Below are 21,360 nucleotides of genomic sequence, written 5' to 3' on the forward strand. Positions count from 1 at the left end.
GCACACCGACGTTGTCCCTAGGGCATTTAAGCGTGGATTGTCTTCGTTCACGCTACAAAACAGCCTGCTCGTGAAGAAGAACTTCTCACCAGTCCGCGCCAGCTACCTTCTTGGTGTACCGTCAGCGCTGCGTCCAGAAATACTGCACGCCCTACACGACGACCCAACCGCTGGGCACGTCGGATTCTCCCGGACGCTGTCGAGAATACAGGAAAGGTATTACTGGCCGCGTCTGACCGCCGACGTCGCCCATTACGTCAAGACATGCCGAGAGTGTCAGCGACGCAAGACACCACCGACAAGGCCAGCAGGATTACTACAGCCGATCGAACCTCCTCGCCGACCATTCCAGCAGATTGGAATGGATTTGTTGGGGCCGTTTCCGATGTCAACATCCGGGAATAAGTGGATCGTTGTGGCGACGGACTATCTCACCCGCTTTGCTGAAACTAAAGCTTTACCAAAAGGCAGCGCAGCCGAAGTGGCGAAATTTTTCGTCGAGAACATCCTGCTGCGACATGGTGCTCCAGAAGTCCTCATCACCGACAGAGGAACGGCTTTTACAGCAGAGCTCACCCAGGCCATTCTGCACTATAGCCAGACAAGCCACAGGAGGACAACTGCCTACCATCCGCAGACGAATGGTCTCACGGAGCGCCTGAACAAGACCCTCGCCGACATGCTAGCAATGTACGTCGACGTCGAGCACAAGACGTGGGACGCGGTCCTGCCGTATGTAACCTTCGCTTACAACACGGCGGTGCAAGAAACAACACAGATCACGCCGTTTAAGCTGGTTTACGGCAGGAACCCGACGACGACGCTCGACGCCATGCTGCCCCACGTCACTGACGAAGAGAATGTTGACGTCGCTAGCTAACTGCAGCGCGCCGAAGAAGCCCGACAGCTCGCCCGCCTACGGATCAAGAACCAGCAGAGGACCGACAGCCGACACTACAACCTCCGACGACGCTTCGTCGAGTACCAGCCCGGTGACCGTGTTTGGGTTTGGACCCCTATACGCCGACGAAGACTGAGCGAGAAGCTTTTGCGTCGCTATTTCGGACCGTACAAGATCATCCGACGTATTGGCGCACTGGACTATGAGGTCGTGCCAGACGGAATTTCGCATTCACAGCGGCGCCGCACACGATCTGAAGTGGTCCACGTGGTGCGTCTGAAACCCTTTTACGGACGCTGACGAACTTCCTTATTTTTGTTTTCCTTGCTACGGGTGTTTTTCTTTATTGCTTTCATTTGTATGCAGCATCGGGTCGATGCTTTTTTTTAAGAGGGGGGTATTGACACGTGTACTTATCTTTATCGGGCGACCACGTTTCGCCACCTAACAAATGTAATCGCACAGCGCGGGACGCGCCTGCATGTATCCGAAGTTTCTGGAAAGTTATCGATGCTTCTACCCGGCTGTCTGTTGTCGCCGAACGTTGTGTTATCTGATTTCATCGCGTGACGCGAATGGTGTAGAACATTGTGGAAGGCACGCGTGTCCGAACGATTAGTCTGGAACATTCGACGACTGCTGTATAAAAGCCGACGCGCTTGCCCGCTGATCAGATTTTCGACGATCGCCGACTGTGTTCGCCGCTATCGTTGTGCTTTAAGTGTAGCCTGTTTTGTGGGCACAGGTTCGCCCAATAAAAGCTAGTTTTGTCTTTCACAGTACTGCTACTTTGTTCTTTAACGTCACTACCACTACCACGTATGAAGAACTTTATTTAGGTCCTGAGGGATCAGTCTGTGCGAGTATCGTAATCACTGGACATGTTTTTCACGCTTCCGTTCTCATTCTTCTCCCATTTCGGCGGCGTAAAATGCCACATCAGCTGTGAGCATAGCGTGGCGCAATGCCACTGCCACTTGCCTACCAAGACGGGTAGCCCAGCGGGTCGATCTCGAATATGTGAGTCGATCCTGAAGATGGAGTGCACTCTAAGAATGGGGCCCATCCCAAAGATAGTGCAGTTAAAATCTTTAAGCAGTCCGGTGCTCCTCCTACGCCCTTCACGTGAGGGCTGACGTGATAGAGCGCCATCTGTAGCGATTTCACCCCATTCTCATCGCCAACTCCATCCGGAAGACTTTGTCTTCCTTCGACTTCAAATGGAGGTTGAATCACCCTTCCAACTTTTCAGGTTTCCTTTCCATCTTTAATGTACCTCCAACATAGCGTGAATCTAATTTCGTAGTAGTAGCTGGCTACTACTTGGCAACTCATCACAATTCGCAACTGCCACAGCTATCGTAGTCATCATCATCATCATCATCACCACCATCAACAACAACGTCTTCATCATTAGTTCGTGCGTCGGTTTTTGCACTTATATAGTCGGTGTTGTGTTTCATTTCATTCGATTGAGACTGTCTGCTACGTATGTCCTGTGTACTTCACGTTCTAGTTTTTATTTTATTTGAGGTGAGACGTACCTTTTCGGATATTCCCTCATTGTGAGTGTACACTACACCTTAAAAGATGAAGATGAAAAAGAAGAAGCATGCTCGAGGTCTCGTCAGGGGGTCACGAGGTCGTCCGAGTACAATATATCACGTCGGTGTAGTCTGCAAGCTTCCACCAATTCTAAGACCCAGATTTTGAATCCTATCATGGCGAACCTGGAAGGAGCGACCAAGACATCAAAGCGAAGCCGCCGTTCTACCAAGAAGGCCGTCGCCCAGGCCGGTGCTCAGCCTGTCACCCTGTCCGTAGCCCAGCCAATCGCACAGCCGGACACGGGGCCCGACGCTCAGCCTGACACCCTGCGCGACGCCCAGCCCGACGCCAAGCTCAACGACCAGCCCGACGCCCACCCCGGTGTCCGGCCCGATGCCCAGCGCGGCGCCCAGCCCGACACCCAGCCAACAATCCTGCCAATGTCCCCAGACGGCCCCCAAGAGCCCGGTGCCACCACGGCCACAACTTCCACGGTAATGACTTCTCCACTGGACCATATCCTCATTTTCGGCCATGGCCGCTTCCAGTGGATCGTCCTTCTTTACACCGCGCTCGCGTACTTCACAACCATCTCGCATAGCATGGCCACCGCCGGCCTGGCGCGTCCAATCGATCACTGGTGCAGGCTTCCTCCTGAGTACTCCGGCATTCCAGAGGCGACGTGGAAGAACAGCAACATTCCGTTTGAGGCTGATGGCAAGACACGCAGTGAATGTCTGCGGTACGAACCACCATACTCCATGACGGAAGAGCAAGGCGCTGAAAACCGCACAGTCATTTCCTGCGACGCAGGCTGGGACTACGACAAGGCAGCAGAGGCGGACGTTGGCGTATATTCCATCGTCAACCAGTGGGACCTAGTCTGCGAGCGCCGCTGGATAATGGCCTTGCTGATGGCGTTATACATGTCGGGAGGTGTGCTGGGAGCTGCGATAGCGGGAATCAGTGCCGACACCGTCGGACGCCGTCCCGTGCTGCGCATCTCGATTTTTGTACTTGCATTAGCCGGCGTTACGCTTACTTTCTCCGGGACTCTCGCAATGTTCGCCACATTGCGCACCGTCATATCCGCAGCAGCCTCCAGCATCGTTGTCACATCCGTTGTGATCCTCTTTGAGGTCACTGACACACCACATCGAGCCCTTTTCAGCACCCTTGCAGTAGCTGCCGCCTCACTCACAGCAGTAGTCTACGGCGAGCTTGTCAACCAACTGGCCCCAAGTTGGCAGCTCGCCCAGATCGCTTACATGGCGCCCACCAGCATCCTGATAGCGGCGGTCTACTGGATGGAAGAGTCCCCCTGCTGGCTTCTGGCCGTCTCTAACATGCGGCGCGCGGAGAGCGTGCTGTGCTGGGCGGCACGAGTGAACAAGGTTGAGCCAGAGGTGTTCAAGACGCGTCTGTCTGGGCTGAGGATGGAACTCAAGAGGCAGCAAGAACAGCCTGAACCGGGGGCACCAGAAATCTTTACTCAGGAACATGGTTTGTGCTGATACTTTGTAATGAGAATGTCTTAAAGGTGTGCTTTTCTGCTTAAAATCAGAGTAACCTTTAACCACGCTCAATTAAAGCTCCTGACAAAAGAGAGCGTTTGCAGAGATGTACAGACTAAACCCCTTACTACTTGGGAGCTAAGGAAGACCTCTGCCATTCTCATGATCAACGTTTCTGTTGCACTGAGAAAGGCGCGATTATTAAACACAGTGCAGCGTCATCCCTCACAGGCTGGTCTATCATATATATTTCGCTACAAACATACATCAAGGGAATTTTGTCTTGATAGAAAAATATCTCATTCGAAGTAATAAACGCTAGCGTGGCTGAAGTAAATAAAAGCATGGCCACCGCTCAAATAGAAACTAGTGCTCATAACATATGTTTGTGACGACAGCTTCAACTGTTTGCTAATGGCAAGTGCAAGCTGTGAGAACTATTTTTTCCCGTCTCGCCACTGCAGGCGTTCACGTAACGGACATGGTGAGGAACGAGTCCCTGCGCTATCGGTCAGCTATCCTTTTCGGCTGCTCGTTCATATCGTTCGCATTGTACTTCAACCTGAGGACGGGCGAGGTGATGCGAACCAACCTCGTGGCGCGCACGGCGCTGATCGTCCTCAAGTTGCCAGGAGTGCTGGTTGAAGTGCCCGTCATCACGCACGCCGGAAGGCGCAGATCCCTGGCGCTCAGCATGGTCGTCATGTCCGTGCTTGCCTTGTCGCTGTCCGGGGCCCACACATTCGGCGCTCCTGACGAGCTACTCGCCACCTTGACCGTCTCTTGGCTGCTGGCGTTCGACTTATGCGCCATCACAATGTTCGTCATCTCGGCCGAGCTGTACCCTACCGTGATGCGCGGCGCCGGCGTCGGGCTTTGTTACACCTTCGGCCGCATGGGGGCGTGCATGGCCCCGTTCGTCAACGAGATCAGGTCGGCCAAGCTGAAAGGCGTCGCATACGCTGTTGCTGCGGCGCTACTGCTGCTGTTCGGAGTGATGGCGATGATGCTGCCTGAGACTACGCGGCTACTGCCCGCCAACACTGTACAAGAGATGGTGGGCAACAAGTGGAAACTGCAATCTCCCCTCAGGATAGCACGCATTGGCAAGCGCAAGCGTCCCAAGAGTGAGAAGCGAGATCGAAGCCGAACTCGCTGAAAGATGCCGGACGCGCCTGAGAAGGAAGTTCATGGACTTCGGCCCATTTGTCGCCAAACATGTGCCCCTGGAAAAAGGCACGCGATTTGTTTTTCTTTATTCTCACCGCTGACGATACATGTAATATATTCCGCTGCTCCATTTTCCCTTGTCTTTCTTTTGTCTTATTTATTGAGCTTTTCAAAATATGAACGCCGGCAAATGCCAGCGTGAGCCCATATAGAGTAACTTGTGTCAATTTGTGCGGCTATTTATTAAAACAAAGAAGCTCAATTACCTTCATATCTCGACTGAATAAAATTACTTAAACATGGCAGATTCTTTTGCATAGTTTTGTTTACAGATTTCTGTATGAGAGCAGTACGCACTTGTTCCTAAACGCAGCTGATAGATTTCGAAGTCGTGATTGCCATACATGAAATTTTCTTTCATTAGCCCATTCGTTGAACAATAAAGCGCAAATGCAAAACTCTCCCTGGGTTTGTTATTGCCGCTCAGATAATTCGGCTCGGTGTCTGTCCCTTGCAATGTCAGTCGACACCATTCCAAACCCGCTTTGGTTGCGCAGTGGATATGGTGTTGGGCTGCTGAGCACGAGGTCGCGGGATCGAATCCCGGCCACGGCGGCCGCATTTCGGTGGAGGTGAAATGCGAAAACACCCGTGTACTTAAATTTACGTGCACGTTAAAGAACCCCAGGTGGTCGAAATTTCCGGAGACCTCCACTACGGCGTGCCTCATCATCAGAAAGTAGTTTTGGCAAGTGAAACCCCATATTTTTTTGACACCATTCCAATTGTTCCAAATTCTAAATTCCAATTCCAGTCATTCCAAATGATGTGTGCTTTGAATACGTGTGATGCATTATCAGGGAAATTGGATTCCTGATGCAGCAATTGTGTGATATTTTTGAAAGTATAAAACATAACAATGATGACGATGCCAACATGGCAACTTTTGCATACTTATGCGAAAGAAATTGACTGTCCGAAGATCTTTAATCACGTGTGTGACTTGTTTTTCTCTCAACGTGCTTGTTTTACGCCCTTTTTTATTTTTAAAAGAGTTGAAATTTCTTTCAAGAGGAAACTTGTTCACTTTTTTGTTTTTTACCCGGAAGCTTGTCTTGTATCGTACTGTAAAAAAAAAATATGTCTTAAGGTTTAGCTGTTTTCGAATTGTATGCTTGTCTCCTTCCCTCTTCTTGTAAACGACGAACGTTTCTTTTTGACCTTGGTGTCTGTTTTACTACATAATACTATAACTGCCATCGCATAGTAAAGGGTTCGACGAAAACTCGTCTGAACAGGTAGAATATCTGAAAATGTTGGAAGGCATTTCAAACTTTAGTTGATGCCAATGAAAGACAGTCTCTTCCTGAGGAAGTTGGCGCGGAGAATGGTGTTTATGAACCTTGTAATTCGCAGAGGCTCGTAGTGTTCTAAAGGACAGCATCAGCGTCTTCGAGTAGAGGCGTAGTGTCTCAACGATAGCGTCTCAGAATGCTAGCTGTTACGAAAGGAGAATGCGAGAATGCAACTAGTACCACCGCACGGGGCAACACCGGTAGGAATCCCACAGGTGCCACCGAAACTACGCGGTTATGCCATAGATACTACTGGTATTGTCCTTTATTTTACAGCGAAGCTGTTAGCCTCTAGTTGATCGGGAGTTTGGTGTGCTCACCCAAAAACGGCAGCTGGGAAAGGGGCTTGTGTTCGACCTTCCACGTAACGGAACTATGCTTCCTCGTACATTATAATTACAATCCAATGCTATCGTGTCTGGAGGTTGTCTGTAAGTCGGGCGAATTTTCTGACAAATTTCACTTTGAGAAATTTAATTACTTCAATAGCGCACTTCCGCTAGGCCGAGGGCAAACAAGAATTATGATGTATGACGATGATGATTTATTGGCCTCCCCCTATAAAAAGGGGCGGTGAAACATAGCCATCTAGACTGCTTGAGTTATTCAGGTATGTTATACATTCTTTTCATTTTAGCACTTTTCTATGCATCTCTTAAATCTTTTTTCTCCTCAAAAATTTTCTATCTACCTTGCACCGCCATATATTCCTGTAACGGATACTGCCGTATCAATCTCTTCCTTGCTTTTTCTTTCACCAACACTCTAAACTTCTCTTGCTTATCTCTACTGCCGACTAGTTGATGCTTCCATCCACAGGTATACGTTACCTACAGGTCTCGCTGCGTAAATTCCCTCACGTTCCATTATTCTGTGCTGAGTGGTCTCCGAATTTTCGCTGCCGCACACACGTGCCTCGTATTTGCTGCAGTACTTGCTCCGGTGCGATTTGTCCATAGGCAACCAGCTCGAGAATCAAATAGCAAGGCACTTCCTTTCGTGTAATCTTACATAGTTTCCGTTCTAATTTCCTTCTTTATATTCTTCCAAATCTCCCTGGCCTTTTTTGTGTCCATTGTTTGCATCTAATCCACTGTCTCTGTTTCTCTAACTTTCTTTCGGACAACTCCTGTTTGTCTATTTGCACTTTCAATTACCCTGCACTTGGTTACCAACTTTCTTGACCTCTTCCTGCATTATGTGTCCACACTTTTTATGTACGGATAGTTCTGCACCTTAGCCGCCCGTTTATTTTGATTCATTTTCCCGAGTAGTTCCTCAAAACTAATTTAGACTGCGCGTCTCTGACTTCAAACGAGGCTGAGCCCACGTCACCCTTCACTGCCTCATTTGTGGTTGCTAACGGTACCGACACCTAGCGACGGCGGCCACTCAGACGGAACATTCAAATGGCAGCTCGAGAGGGCTGTCTCTTTCAGTTTCCGCCTAACACATTTTTGTTTTCCCGGACATTCGAATAACAATCCCAAGCTATCATGTATGCAGATGGTGCGCAAGTCGTACTTTAAGCATTTTCCAAGGCATTTTACTTTTACATAACAATTTAGCTCAATGAGGCACTTGCGCTTCGCAGACGGCCTAAAAGGATGAGGATGCATGCTGCACGCGTGGCGTACATCGCTTGTGATCATAAGAATTACGGTCATTACCCAGGGAAGTTATTTAATGTTTCTAATACCATCGCCCCCGGATATCCCGGCACCCATGGAACGGATAGTTTGTCCTTGCACAAAGTCTGTACCGGATGATTACGTCACATGCCGCGTACTTAGACGGACTATGCGTTAACAGTGAATGCGATTCCATGAAATAATGGTGTTTCGCAACATGCCTAAAACAAATAAGGCTAAGGATATCATTCACACTATAAAAATCATTGCTACACGATGCTGATGTTTCTGCACAGAAATTGAGAAAGTGTTTACTTCCTTTTTTTGCTCTAACATTTGCCTATTTTGCCCAAATTAGATAAAAGAGGGCTCTGAAAAAAGATTTCCTATACAAAACTTTCATGAAACCGCGGTTGTTTGTAACTGGTTCTGATGCGAGGCCCATTGTTAACTTTCGAAACATTTGACAAAAGGTTTATATTCCCGTATATACTTACTGTGTAAAAAAAACAAATAGAGCAAATAAGTAATGAAAGGCACAAGGGTTATAGGCTGGCTACCCCGACAGTGCAGTTTGGGGAAAGGGTTGAAAGTTGCAAAGAACATAAGGAATGTTCCGTCTCAACGCGACTAAGGGCCTTAATTAGACGATTACCACGAGGCAACTCCACCCATTCATCAGCCCATAAGTCAATGCAGCGTGGACACCGACGGTTGTCGGGTCGTCAAAAGGCCCTTCTACCAGCAGCTAACAACCTGAACTAATTATGAAAACGGCCAACGTCTAATGCTACCGCGACAACGGCTTAGACCTCGGATTCCCAGATTGCTACGCGCTTGGTAAATATGCGCCGGCATATTTAGCACCATCGGAGGTGGAGTTCGGTGGAACGGTGCGATATGATGGGTGGGATATTGCGACCGATTAGACGATTGTGATTGGCCGAGATACAGTCATAAGATTCCCTAGTCTAGTCTCCTAGGGAAGACGACGGTATTAAAAAATTCGTAATTCTGCCGGAAAGGCGAAGCACGGAGGGGTGGTGGTGGTGGTGGTAAAACTTTATTTCCCAAAGTAGGGGTGCTGAAGGACTCTCGGCTAGGCGCCAGATGTAGAGGGCACTTCCCCCGTCGGCACAGAGAGCCTGAAGCTCTCCGCCACCGCCCGGGCCTCCTGGACAAGTTGGTCGTGTAGTGAAGCACGTTTGAGCACTATGTCCTAATGCTACTTGTTCTTTGCATAAGCGTCACTCGATGCACAACCACACAGCCTATGGTTAAAGTCTATACGTGCGACAGCAAATTAGTAGATAGCTGTACGAAGGACAGTAGTTTTATCGGCCGTGTAAACTTGTAAACATTCGCTTACCAACTAAATTACCAATGATGGAATGTGTAACTGTGACTCAACGAGGACGTAGAAATAAACAGACAGACGGAGACAGCACTGTCTTTGTGTGTCTGCTTCTTTCTACTTCCTTGTTCAGTCGTGCTTACATATTCTGTCATGGATTCAAACCAACTAGCCCGTCAACGTGATTAACTAAAGTAACCAGCACGGTGTCACGCGCGCACAGGTAAACATGAACACACATCACCCGATGACAGCACAAACTGTATGTGAAAACACTGGAGTTAGGAATCGCAGCAGCAGCCACGAGCCAATTGACCTCCGTGTTCTGTCGCTTCAAGGCGTACGAAACGTCGAACGCACAGCGCATACGAAGCTGCCGGCACTAAGCGCACTCCGCAAACATCGCAGATCGCTTTGAAGATGAGGCCCGCGCGGGCACACACTTTCGCCACGTCGCAGACCACTTTCAAGAAACACGAGCGCCGGCAACGCGTCCCTACGGCGTCCGCCAAAGGCGTCTACTACGGCGTCCGCGATTCGCGTGGCCAACGCCGTAGTAGCCGCCGCGGTTGTCTCCACTCTGTAGGGAGCGGTGGGCGAGTAGTATAGCGAGGCACCGTAGCAGCCGCCGGAGAGGAACGCCCCTCCTCCCTCGCCTCATCTCTCTGTCTCGCGCGCCACAGGAGAAGACACGCATCCTGGCCGCGTTCCCCTCTCGCGCACGCGATATTGAATCGCGTTCGCCGGCTCAACCTCACACGCTTTCACTCATGCGGAACCTCACGGCGACGGCAGAAATGCACCTGGAGTGCCCATATAACTGCTATCCCAATAGAACGCGGAGACCTTTGGTGCAGTGAGAGGTGGGCTGTCACGTCCTGATGTGATCTCAGTCGTTTAACATGCTCTTACATGGAGCGCGCTTCTGTATCTGGAGCCAGTGTAAATAATGTAAAATAAAACCTTTTTTTTTCACTTCATTCCTACTACGGGACGTGCTAGTCGATGGGATTGACGGATTTCTGGACCAAACGCCGCCTCGAGCCGCAATAAGGACCATGTAAGGCATTTCGGTCAGCAGAAACACAAAAGGACAATTGAGAATGACTAGTGTTTTGATCAATCCCGAAGGTTTAAAAACACACGCACACAAACACACACACACACACACTCGCGCTTTTCGAGCAACTCGGGCTCACGTAGGCTGCGAGCAGGGTTCAAGGATTCATCTTTTTTTGCAGGTTCAAATTTGTCGAGCGTGGTGCAGAGTGCTTTCATTTGTGTGCCGGAACGTAGCAAATAGTACAGAATATGTGCACTTGTTTCTTATCAGCTATATTTTTGGCATTCGTAACTTATGTACATTCCGATATGAAGGAAGTGTAGGCATTAGTGCGTGCTGCTCCACGCCATCGACGACAAATGTGCCCAAAGACCTTAAGGTCATCATCATCATCATCATCATCATCATCATCATCATCGTCATCATCACCATCGTCACAAATGACAGGCACGTCAAGTATGGTAAGCTGTGCTAAATGCGGAGATTTGGGTGGGGATACAGAAAATAAATGCGCTGGTTTGTTTATAAATTCAAGCACGTGGAAAATGAGCCAATGTAAGCTTGCGTGTATCCACTCTTGACATAAGTATAGCAACGCAATCGACATTGTCCTGGACAGATGCAGAGAGTAATTTAAAAGTCGCATCGAAGACTAAAAATATAAAACAAGACATCATATTATCTGCGCAACTTAGGTACTTTCGTTCCCCAAAAACGCGAAAAGCGCTCTGTTATTGATTTGCATGCTTGAAGGAAATGGTTACGCTGAGTTTGCAGGCTCCCGTAGCCAAAGTTCAGTTTTTCGTCGACTTGAGAATGGTTAGCATAGCAATAACTGCAGTTAACTGAACAGTGACTCAATTTTACCGTCGCTTGCAATAACGACCAGAGCAGCGAAAAAAGAAACGAAAGGATGAGCGTTGAAAAAAGAACGTAAAAGCTATGGTAGTATTGAAAATGAAAGTTTCGATTGCCAATATGTGTTCTGTCAAAGCTTCGGCGGCGCAGCTGTCAGGTAAACGTTTTTTTATTATTTTTATTTTTTCCAGTTCCTGTTGACACTCACTCGACAATATACCCGACAAGCTTATTTTCAGTGGGAACAGTGATGAAGATACCCGAAACTGAAATACAGCGGCCACTGTGATTTTATTTAGGGCGCCGCTGTGTCCTTAAACTATAGAAGCTAACGGCGTGTGCTATCGTCATACTTACGAGAGAAAAAAAAAAAGCGCGCGACCACGTGGTAAACGTTCTTGTCGTCCACTTATTGTGCGGTGCCGCAGCGAAATATGAAAAGAAGACGAGAGAGGGGCCCCGTTATTTTCGTTTTATTTCTGGCATCCATACTTGCGTGTTTTCTTCTTTCTGCGTTGAAACTACACCAGAGCGGATAAAACGGATAGAATTTGATTGGGCGATCATGCTACATATCATGATCGCCGTTTACAGCTATTGCTTCCGAAGTCGCGATAGATACAGTGAGTCCCATATCACGCAAAAGAGAGAGAGAGAGAGAGAGAGAGAGAGAGAGAGAGAGAAAGAGAATGCGATTCGGCCAAGTCGGTCGGTGTTCATGATGGAAAGACCCTGAAACTTACCAGCACACACACACACACACACACACACATGATACGGGAAGAACTCGAAATGGTGTTCCACGTCTTCCGCGATGATCCGAGTGGTATTGGCTAACACTCGCAGGTTTACACACATTAAAAAAATATGCCCAAGAAAGCAGACGTTACAACAGCCCCCACCCTATCTCAATTGAATGAATGAATTGTGGCGTTTTACATGCTGCTACCACGATTTCTCAATGAGGCACGCCGTAATGGGGGGACGCCGGATTAATTCTTACCACGAAAGGATCTTTAACTCTCCCTCAATGTACGGGACACGGGCGCTTTTTCATTTCGCCCATGCACATGCTGTCGCCCGAGAGCATACCAGCCGGGATTTCCTGCCGCACGGTCTCCGGAAAGCGACGAGGGTGGAGGACATTCCCATCAACTACGCCGTAATATTGCAACATTACCGACTGGAAAGAAGACAATATCCTCTACCTCATCCAAAATTAAGCTACGAAGAAGCCACTGCCCTCCGCAGACTACAAACAAATACGTATGTATATGGAATTATCATGCACCGAATGCACCCCAGCAAATTCTCATACCTATGCCGGTATTGTGACGTACCAGACACGCTCCCACACATGGTGTTGGTGTGCCCGCACCGCGAGAAAAACAGTCAAGATGATGCCTCAGAACCGCTACAAGCGATCGAAGAAACGTGGGAGGCAATGTTAAAGGCACAGAGCCTGGAAGATCAGCGAAGTCTGGTGGACCGGGCCCGTGCTGCAGCATTAGCCAACGGCTTTCTGGACTAAGAGAGCCGCCCACCTAGGGGGAAGAAAGGACACTTTCTCGCTGTTTCTTACAATAAACGTTCATTCCTCCTCCTCCTCCTCCTGCAATAGCCGCTAAGCCACCGAGGCGGGTTAGCACAACTGGTCATGCATCGCACGCGCATTGCGAATGTCGCCGGTTCGGCTTCCACCGTCGGAAAGGTTCATTTTCATTTATCATTTCTATGCTTCGCTAAAGAAAAATATAAATCACTTCCGCTACGCTCTCCATGTCTTCATTATCTTTTGGTTTCATATTGTTGTGATAAAATAAATCGGTCTCCTCTGTTTTCCCGTCTCCTTGTCCTTCGTGTCGCCTATATGTAGCATCTAAAGGCTTCGAATTTCATATATAAATTCACAACCGGGGTGAAATTATTACAATGTTCATAACGGTTTTACAGAAGTCCTACTTACAAATGAGTCGTATTTTTCAAAGTGGTGTTAAATACGTCAAGTTTGCCGCTTTGAATGTACTATTAGGTTTAGTTTAGGAAATTGGGATATAATTTCTTATTTCTGAATGGTAAGGTTGTAAACTTGATAGTTTGGTACTTTTTTAGCTTTCACAATTTTCAATAAATAGAGAGATACCGATCATCTAAAGAAAGAATGTGCTTCCTACAGTCACCAAATTTTAGCTTTTTATTTAAATGGAAAATTAGGCATAGTGGCGCGGCATAGTAGCGGGTAAAAAAAGTCGATTTCTCTGTTACCACGTATTTAGAAAGGAGCTGCCGAGGGCTCCCTAGTTCCAAGTTTCCGAAAGTGAGGCGGCATCACAATGCATTTGAAACACGAAGGACGTTAACCTGTAGAAGGAAAAAAAAATGTCAGCTTGTGAATCAATGACGATAGCAGAGTTCAGCGTAGCGCTATAATTATTGTGCGCAGGAATGACTGTAGGTGGATGGGTGGAAATTTCTGGTACGCTTCAACACGCCTGCACGTAGGACCTGTAATGGCAGGGCATATGCGCCACTTAGATCCCCGTAACGTGTGGCGCTATTAAAATTACGCCTGTTTCACATTGTGAGCATAAATATTGCTTTTTACTCGTTTCATTAGCCTGTACATTTAAGATAAAAGGCATGCGCTGTGCAAGAAATGTTGAATGAGCTGTGCTTGCCAACTGCATTTAAAAGATCTTCTAAGGGATAATTCGGTCACGAACGTAATCCCCGGTTTGTGCAATTTTCGGGTTGGGGTTAGATAGTATAGTGTCACGTAGAAGTGACGTTGAAGAACACAGTAGCAATACTCTGAATGACAATACTAACTTTTATTGGGCGAACCTGTGCCCACAATACAGGCTGCACTTATAGCACAACGATAGCGGGGAACACGGTCGGTGATCGTCGAAAATCTGATCAGCGGGTCAAGCGCGTCGGCTTTTATACATCAGTCGTCGAACGTTCCAGAGTAATCGCTGGGACCCGCATGTTTTCCACAAAGTTCTAAGCCATTCGCGTCGCGCATACATGCAATCAGATTACACAAGGTTCGGCGACAACAGACAGCGGATAGAAACATCGATAACATTCTAAAAATTTCCGATACATGTAGACGCGTCCTGCGCTGAGCGATAACATTTCCTGGACGGTAAAAGCGCTCACCCGTAAAAGATAAACCAGTTCACGTGTCGATTCCCCCTTCTCAAAAGGCATCATCTCGATGCTGCAAACAGGAGAGTAAAACACAAAAGGACAATTGTTAAACAAAGTAACAACAAAGAAACAAAGCCCGAAGTCCAAAGTTAATTAGCGCTGGTGAAACGATTTAAGACGCACAACACGAAATACTTCAGGTCGTGAGCGGCGCCACTATGAATGCGAAATGCCCTCTGGCACGACCTCACAGTCCAGTTCGCCAACACGTCGGATGACCTTGTAGGGTCCGAAATAGCATCGCAATAGTTTCTCACTGAATCCTCGTCGGCGTATAGGGGTCCAAACCCAAACGCGTTCGCCAGGCTGGTACTGGACGTAGCGTCGTCGTCGGTTGTAGTGTCGGCTGTCGGTACGGTGCTGGTTCGTGATCCGTAGGCGGGCGAACTGTCGGGCTTCTTCGGCGCACTGAAGATAGGTAGCGACGTCAAGATTCTCTACGTCGGTCTCGTGCGGCAGCATGGCGTCGAGAGTCGTCGTCGGGTTCCTGTCGTAAACCAGCTTGAACGGCGTGATCTGTGTAGTTTCTTGCACCGCTGTGTTGTAAGCGAATGTTACGTACGGCAGGACGGCATCCCACGTCTTGTGCTCGACGTCGACGTACATTGCTAGCATGTCGGCGAGGGTCTTGTTGAGGCGCTCCGAGATACCATTCGTCTGCGGGTGGTAGGCAGTTGTCCTCCTGTGGTTTGACTGGCTGTATAGCAGAATGGCTTGGGTGAGCTCTGCTGTAAAAGCCGTTCCTCTGTCAGTGATTAGGACTTCTGGAGCACCATTTCGCAGCAGGGTGTTCTCGACGAAAAATTTCGACACTTCGGCTGCGCTGCCTTTCGGTAGAGCTTTAGTTTCAGCGAAGCGGGTGAGATAGTCCGTCGCAACGACGATCCACTTATTTCCGGAAGTTGATGTCGGGAACGGTCCCAACAAGTCCATCCCGATCTGTTGAAAAGGTCGGTAAGGAGGCTTGATTGGCTGTAGTAATCCCGCTGGCCTTGTCGGTGTTGTCTTGCCTCGCTGACAGTCTCGGCATGTCTTGAGGTAACGGGCGACATCGGCGGTTAGGTGCGGCCAGTAATACTTTTCTTGTATCCTCGATAGCGTCCGGCAGAAACCGAGGTGCCCAGTGGTCGGATCGCCATGTAGGACGTGCAGTACTTCTGGACGCAGCGCCGACGGAACAACAAGAAGGTAACTGGCGCGGACTGGTGAGAAGTTCTTCTTCACGAGCAGGTTGTTTTGTAGTGTGAACGAAGACAACCCACGCCTAAATGCCTTAGGGGCAACCTCGGTGTTCCCTTCCAAATACTCGATGAGGCCTTTTAGCTCCGGGTCTGCTCGTTGCTGTTCGGCGAAGTCTTCCGCGCTTATTATTCCAAGGAAGGCGTCGTCGTCCTCGTCGTCTTGCGGCGGGGGATCGATGGGGGCGCGTGACAGGCAGTCGGCGTCAGAGTGTTTTCTTCCGGACTTGTATATTACGGTGACGTCATATTCCTGCAGTCTGAGGCTCCACCGCGCCAGCCGTCCTGAAGGGTCTTTTAAGTTAGCTAGCCAACACAACGCGTGATGGTCGCTGACCACTTTGAATGGTCTCCCATATAGGTAAGGGTGGAATTTTGCTGTAGCCCAAGTGATGGCGAGGCATTCGTTTTCAGTGGTAGAATAATTGCCTTCCGCTTTTGACAGTGACCGGCTAGCATAATATATCACCCGTTCAAGTCCGTCTTTCCTCAGGACTAGGATGGCACCGAGGCCTAGGCTACTGGCGTCAGTGTGGATTTCGGTATCGGCGTTCTCGTCGAAGTGTGCAAGTACCGGCGGTGACTGCATGCGTCATTTGAGTTCTTGAAATACGTCGGCCTGCGGCGTTGCCCACTTGAACTCGACATCATATTTGGTTAGATGTGTTAGTGGCTCAGCGATGCATCAGAAGTCCTTGACAAAGCGCCTGTAGTAGGCACACATGCCAAGCAATCTACGCACTGCCTTCTTGTCGATGGGCTGCGGGAAATTTGCGATGGCAGCTGTCTTCTGCGGGTCGGGGCGAACTGCAGATTTCATGATGACGTGGCCTAGAAACAGAAGCTCGGCGTAAGCGAAGCGGCACTTTTCCGGCTTCAGAGTAAGCCGTGATGACCTGATGGCCTCTAGTACTGTTGCAAGCCGCCTAAGGTGATCGTCGAAATTTCTGGCGAAGACAACGACGTCATCCAAGTAAACGAGACAGGTCTGCCACTTCAATCCTGCTAAAACCGTGTCCATCACGCGCTGGAACGTTGCAGGCGCCGAGCACAGTCCAAATGGCATAACCTTGAACTCGTAGAGGCCATCTGGGGTGATGAAGGCGGTCTTTTCGCAATCTCTTTCGTTGACTTGTATTTGCCAATAGCCAGACTTGAGGTCTATCGACGACAAGTATTTAGCGTTGCAGAGCCGATCCAATGCGTCGTCTATCCGTGGGAGGGAGTATACGTCCTTCTTCGGTGATCTTGTTGAGACGACGATAATCGACGCGGAAACGTAGGGTTCCGTCCTTTTTCTTCACCAAGGCTACAGGAGATGCCCACGTGCTTTTTGACGGTTGCATGATGTCGTCGCGCAGCATTTCATCAACTTGGTGCCTTATAGCCTCACGTTCTCGCGTAGAAACTTGATAAGAGGTCTGGCGGAGTGGTCGAGCACACTCTTTGGTTATTATGCGATGCTTTGCGACTGGCGTTTGTCTAATCCTTGATGACGTTGAAAAGCACTCTTTGTATCGTCGAAGTATATTTCTGAGCTGTTGTTGCTTAATCGTTGGGAGACTTGGATTCATGTCGAAGTCTGGTTCGGGAACTACGGTCATCGGGGTAGATGCGGCAGAATCCGAGAGGACAAACGCATTGCTGGTTTCCAGGATTTCCTCGATGTATGCGATCATCGTGCCCTTGTTGACGTGCTTGAACTCCTGGCTGAAGTTTGTCAGCAACACTTTCGTGTTTCCTCCGTGCAGTCGAGTGATCCCTCTCGCGACGCAAATTTCTCGGTCGAGCAGTAGACGTTGGGCGCCTTCGATGACGCCTTCTACGTCAGCGGGTGTTTCGGTGCCGACCGAAATGACAATGCTGGAGCGAGGCGGTATGCTCACTTGATCTTCGAGCACACTCAAGGCGTGGTGATTACGAGGGCTCTCCGACGGTATCGCTTGACCTTCCGACAGCGTTATTGACTTCGACTTCAGGTCGATGATTGCGCCGTGTTGGTTCAGGAAGTCCATAGCGAGAATGACGTCACGTGAACACTGTTGGAGGATAACGAATAGGGCAGGGTAAGTCCGGTCATTAATGGTAATTCTAGCTGTGCACATTCCAATCGGCATTATGAGGTGCCCTCCAGCGGTGCGAATTTGTGGGCCTTCCCATGAAGTCTCAACTTTTTTCAACTGGGTGGCGATGGGTCCACTCATGACGGAGTAATCAGCTCCTGTGTGTACTACGGCGGTGACTGCGTGGCCGTCGAGAATCACGTCGAGGTCGGTGGTTCTTTGTCTCACGTTACAGTTCGGCCTTGGCGTCGGATCGCGGCTGCGTCGCGTTGACCTGTGGCTGGTACGTGGCGTCGTCAGGTCGTCTTTCGTCGGCGTATTCTTTGCTTCCAGACTACGTATGGATGGCAGCGTCTCGTTGACATGTCGTCTAGACAGGATTTCCGGCGTTTTCGTCGGCGGCGGAGGATCTTCGTCAGTTCGACGAACAGCAACCGCACCTCCATCGGTTGCTGCTTTTAGTTTTCCGGATACGGGCTCGCAGAGCGGCCCCGGGCTGGGCCAGTGTATGGTCGGCGCTGCGGCGACAGGTAGCGGCCTGGTGACGGTGAACGGGACGGTCGTCGAGGGCTCCACTGAGTAGCGGCGAGGTAGTCGGCGATGTCACGAGGGCGTTCACCTTCCCGAGGGCACGGTGCGTTGACGGCGAACCCTCGCAATACCTAGTCGCGGTATGGGCATCGGCGCTACACATGGCCGGCTTCGCCACAGTGGTAGCAGAGCGGGTGGTGGTCAGGAGCGCGCCAAGCGTCCGTCTTCCTCGGGTAGCTGCGCCGTGCGACGGGTGGGCGTGCTCGCGGCGGCGGCGGTGGTCGACGGAATTGCGGCGCTACATGGCCCTGGCGCGGGCGTGGCCTTGACGGCGGGCGACGGCAGCGTAGGTCATCCCTTCTGGCTGGGGCTGCGATGGTTGTGGTTGCACCTCAGGAACTCCGAGCGATCGCTGGACTTCTTTTTTGACAATTTCGACGATTGAGGCCACTTGGGGTTGCGATGAAGGGAAGATCCTTTGAAGCTCCTCTCGTACGACTGCCCTGATGGTCTCGCACAGGTCGTCGGTGGCCAGTGACTGAACTCCGGTGTAGTTTGTCGAGTTCGTGCGGCGACTGAATTGCCGGTTTCGCATTTCGAGTGTCTTCTCAATGCTGGTGGACTAGCGAAGGAACTCTTCTACGGTCGTCGGTGGGCTTCGTATCATTGCGCCGAAAAATTCCTCCTTTACACCACGTATCAGCAGGCGGACTTTCTTCTCCTCGGATATTTCCGGGCCGGCGTGGCGGAACAGACGGCTCATTTCCTCAGTGAAGATCGCGATCGTCTCATTCGGCAGCTGCGCTATGGTCTCCAGTAGAGCTTGAGCTCGCTCTTTTCGCACGACGCTTGTAAATGTTTGCAGGAAGCCGCTTCGGAACAGGTCCCACGTCGTCAAGGTGGCTTCTCGATTCTCGAACCACGTCCTGGCGGCGTCCTCCAATGCGAAATAGACATGTCGCAGCTTGTCGTCGCTTTCCGAGCTGTTAAACGTAGCGACCCTCTCATACGTTTCCAGCCAGCTTTCCGGGTCCTCAAATTTGGAATTGCGGAACGGCGGTGGTTCCCTGGGCTGCTGAAGAATTATTGGGGCCACTGTGGCTGCCATTGGGGATGTCTTCTTGGTCGTTTCTGGACGATCTTCTTGGACTGTCTTCTTGATCGTATCTGGTAGAAGACCGTGTTCAGGGAGCAGCTGCTTTAGCCGGCGGCTTTCTCGGTGTTCCGGGACGGCGTTGGTGTTGTCTTTGCGGTCCGGGCTTGGATTACGGCTTGTCGGGGGCGTCCGGTCCATGAACGTAATGCACCTCCACCAGATGTCACGTGGTGGGGACGTTGTAGAACACAGAAGCAATACTGTGAACGACAAAACTAACTTTTATTGGGCGAACCTGCGCCCAAAGAACAAGCTACACTTATAGCACAACGATAGCGGTGAACACGGTCGGCGATCGTCGAAAATCTGATCAGCGGGTCAAGCGCGTGGACTTTTATACATCAGTCATCGAATGTTCCAGTGTAATGGCTGGGACCCGCATGCCTTTCACAAAGTTCTACGCCATTCGCGTCGCGCATACATGCAATCAGATTACACAAGGTTCGGCGACACCAGACAGCGGATAGAAGCATCGATAACATTCTAGAAACTTCCGATACATGAAGACGCGTCCTGCGCTGAGCGATAACATTTCGTGGACGGTAAAAGCGCTCACACGTAAAAGATAAACCAGTTCGCGTGTCAATAGCATCCGTTTTGCATGTACGGCACAGGTAAAAATATCCCTTTCTTATGGATAACTATATGCGGAACATCTGAAGTTTACGTGTTCCCGTTTCCCAACCTGCCCGCGTGCTGCTGCTCAATGTACATTGCCAGCACCACGAGAACGGGGGAACACGCGCACTCCTGTGGAGACCACACACAGTTTCCCGGCGACGCGACCGCGAAAAGAAATTTTTCAACGTGGGGGGGAAGGTGTTGAGGGTGTTGAGAGGGTGTGTTGACCCAGGTTGTGAGGTGAATGGTATGAAGTATTTTGTTAAAGCAAATCAAACCACTGGCACAATCGCAACAGGTGGCAAAGCTGTACTCGCGGACAACTTTCTGTGGCAATGAAGGAAAAGCTACGGAGGCAAAGCGCGCACAAGTGGGAGCGCTTCTGAAAGGAGTCCCGTGTTTTCATCCACGTTAGTTAAAAAGCTGGCGAAGAGAAAATATAAGCACCCTTATTAGGAACAGCTAAATAAGACAAAGCACACCACTGAACGTAAAAGTTTACTTAATTTTGCGGCTTTTCCCTTCCGCGTCTGGGCAAACGCGAAACTGTCGGGCCCGTGTAGCTGCGTCAATTCAGCGTCTGTTCCGAGCAACCAGAAGCACTGTCAAACGCTGGCGGACTACTTGACGCCGCGACACATGCGCAGCAGCCACGCGCCCGTAGCTTTCCATTCATTGCCACAGAAAGTTGTCCGCGAGTACGAGAACATTGCGACCATCAATTCAGGTTCAAATTCGAATCTATTCCATTAAAGTAACTTTGAGACAATTATTTTTCTACCTTTTTAAGATGAAAGGCCTATGCTCTCACCTAAGTTGCCCCATGGCAGCGAAAGTTACCAAAGATCACTGCAGAATTTCATAAATATTTTGTACGCAAAAGTAAGCTCTACCCAGGTACTTCATTAGGGTCCTGTACGTCGGCATGAAGGCATGGCAGTCACGAAAACTCAGTTTCAACGTTAAATGTGCGAGTGCATTGACGTCCAGTGGAGGATGGAGCTTGCCGTGCATATTTACATTCGGTAGGCTGTTGTGCACTAAGAGTACATGTGATCTACTTGATGATGATGAGTACCCTGGTTGGCCACTGCTCCTTTATTGGCTGGGCCATTACCGTCGAACCCTTATGCCGCAGAGT

General features: G+C 49.8%; 1 protein-coding gene across 1 annotated transcript; it reads left to right on the forward strand.

Moving 5' to 3' along the window:
• Positions 1 to 4,081: 4,081 nt before the first annotated feature.
• On the forward strand, positions 4,082 to 5,263 carry LOC126530319 (solute carrier family 22 member 15-like). The gene has a single exon (XM_050177640.2). The coding sequence runs from the start codon at positions 4,445 to 4,447 to the stop codon at positions 5,120 to 5,122; it is 678 nt and encodes a 225-aa protein (XP_050033597.1). The 5' UTR covers positions 4,082 to 4,444; the 3' UTR covers positions 5,123 to 5,263.
• Positions 5,264 to 21,360: the final 16,097 nt, after the last annotated feature.

This window comes from Dermacentor andersoni, chromosome 5 (assembly GCF_023375885.2).
Source record: "Dermacentor andersoni chromosome 5, qqDerAnde1_hic_scaffold, whole genome shotgun sequence".
Taxonomy (NCBI): domain Eukaryota; kingdom Metazoa; phylum Arthropoda; class Arachnida; order Ixodida; family Ixodidae; genus Dermacentor; species Dermacentor andersoni.

What these genes read in the sequence shown, in the direction of transcription:
- LOC126530319 (XM_050177640.2), top strand. Translation starts at nt 4,445, where the DNA reads ATGGTGAGGAACGAGTCCCTGCGCTATCGGTCAGCTATCCTTTTCGGC.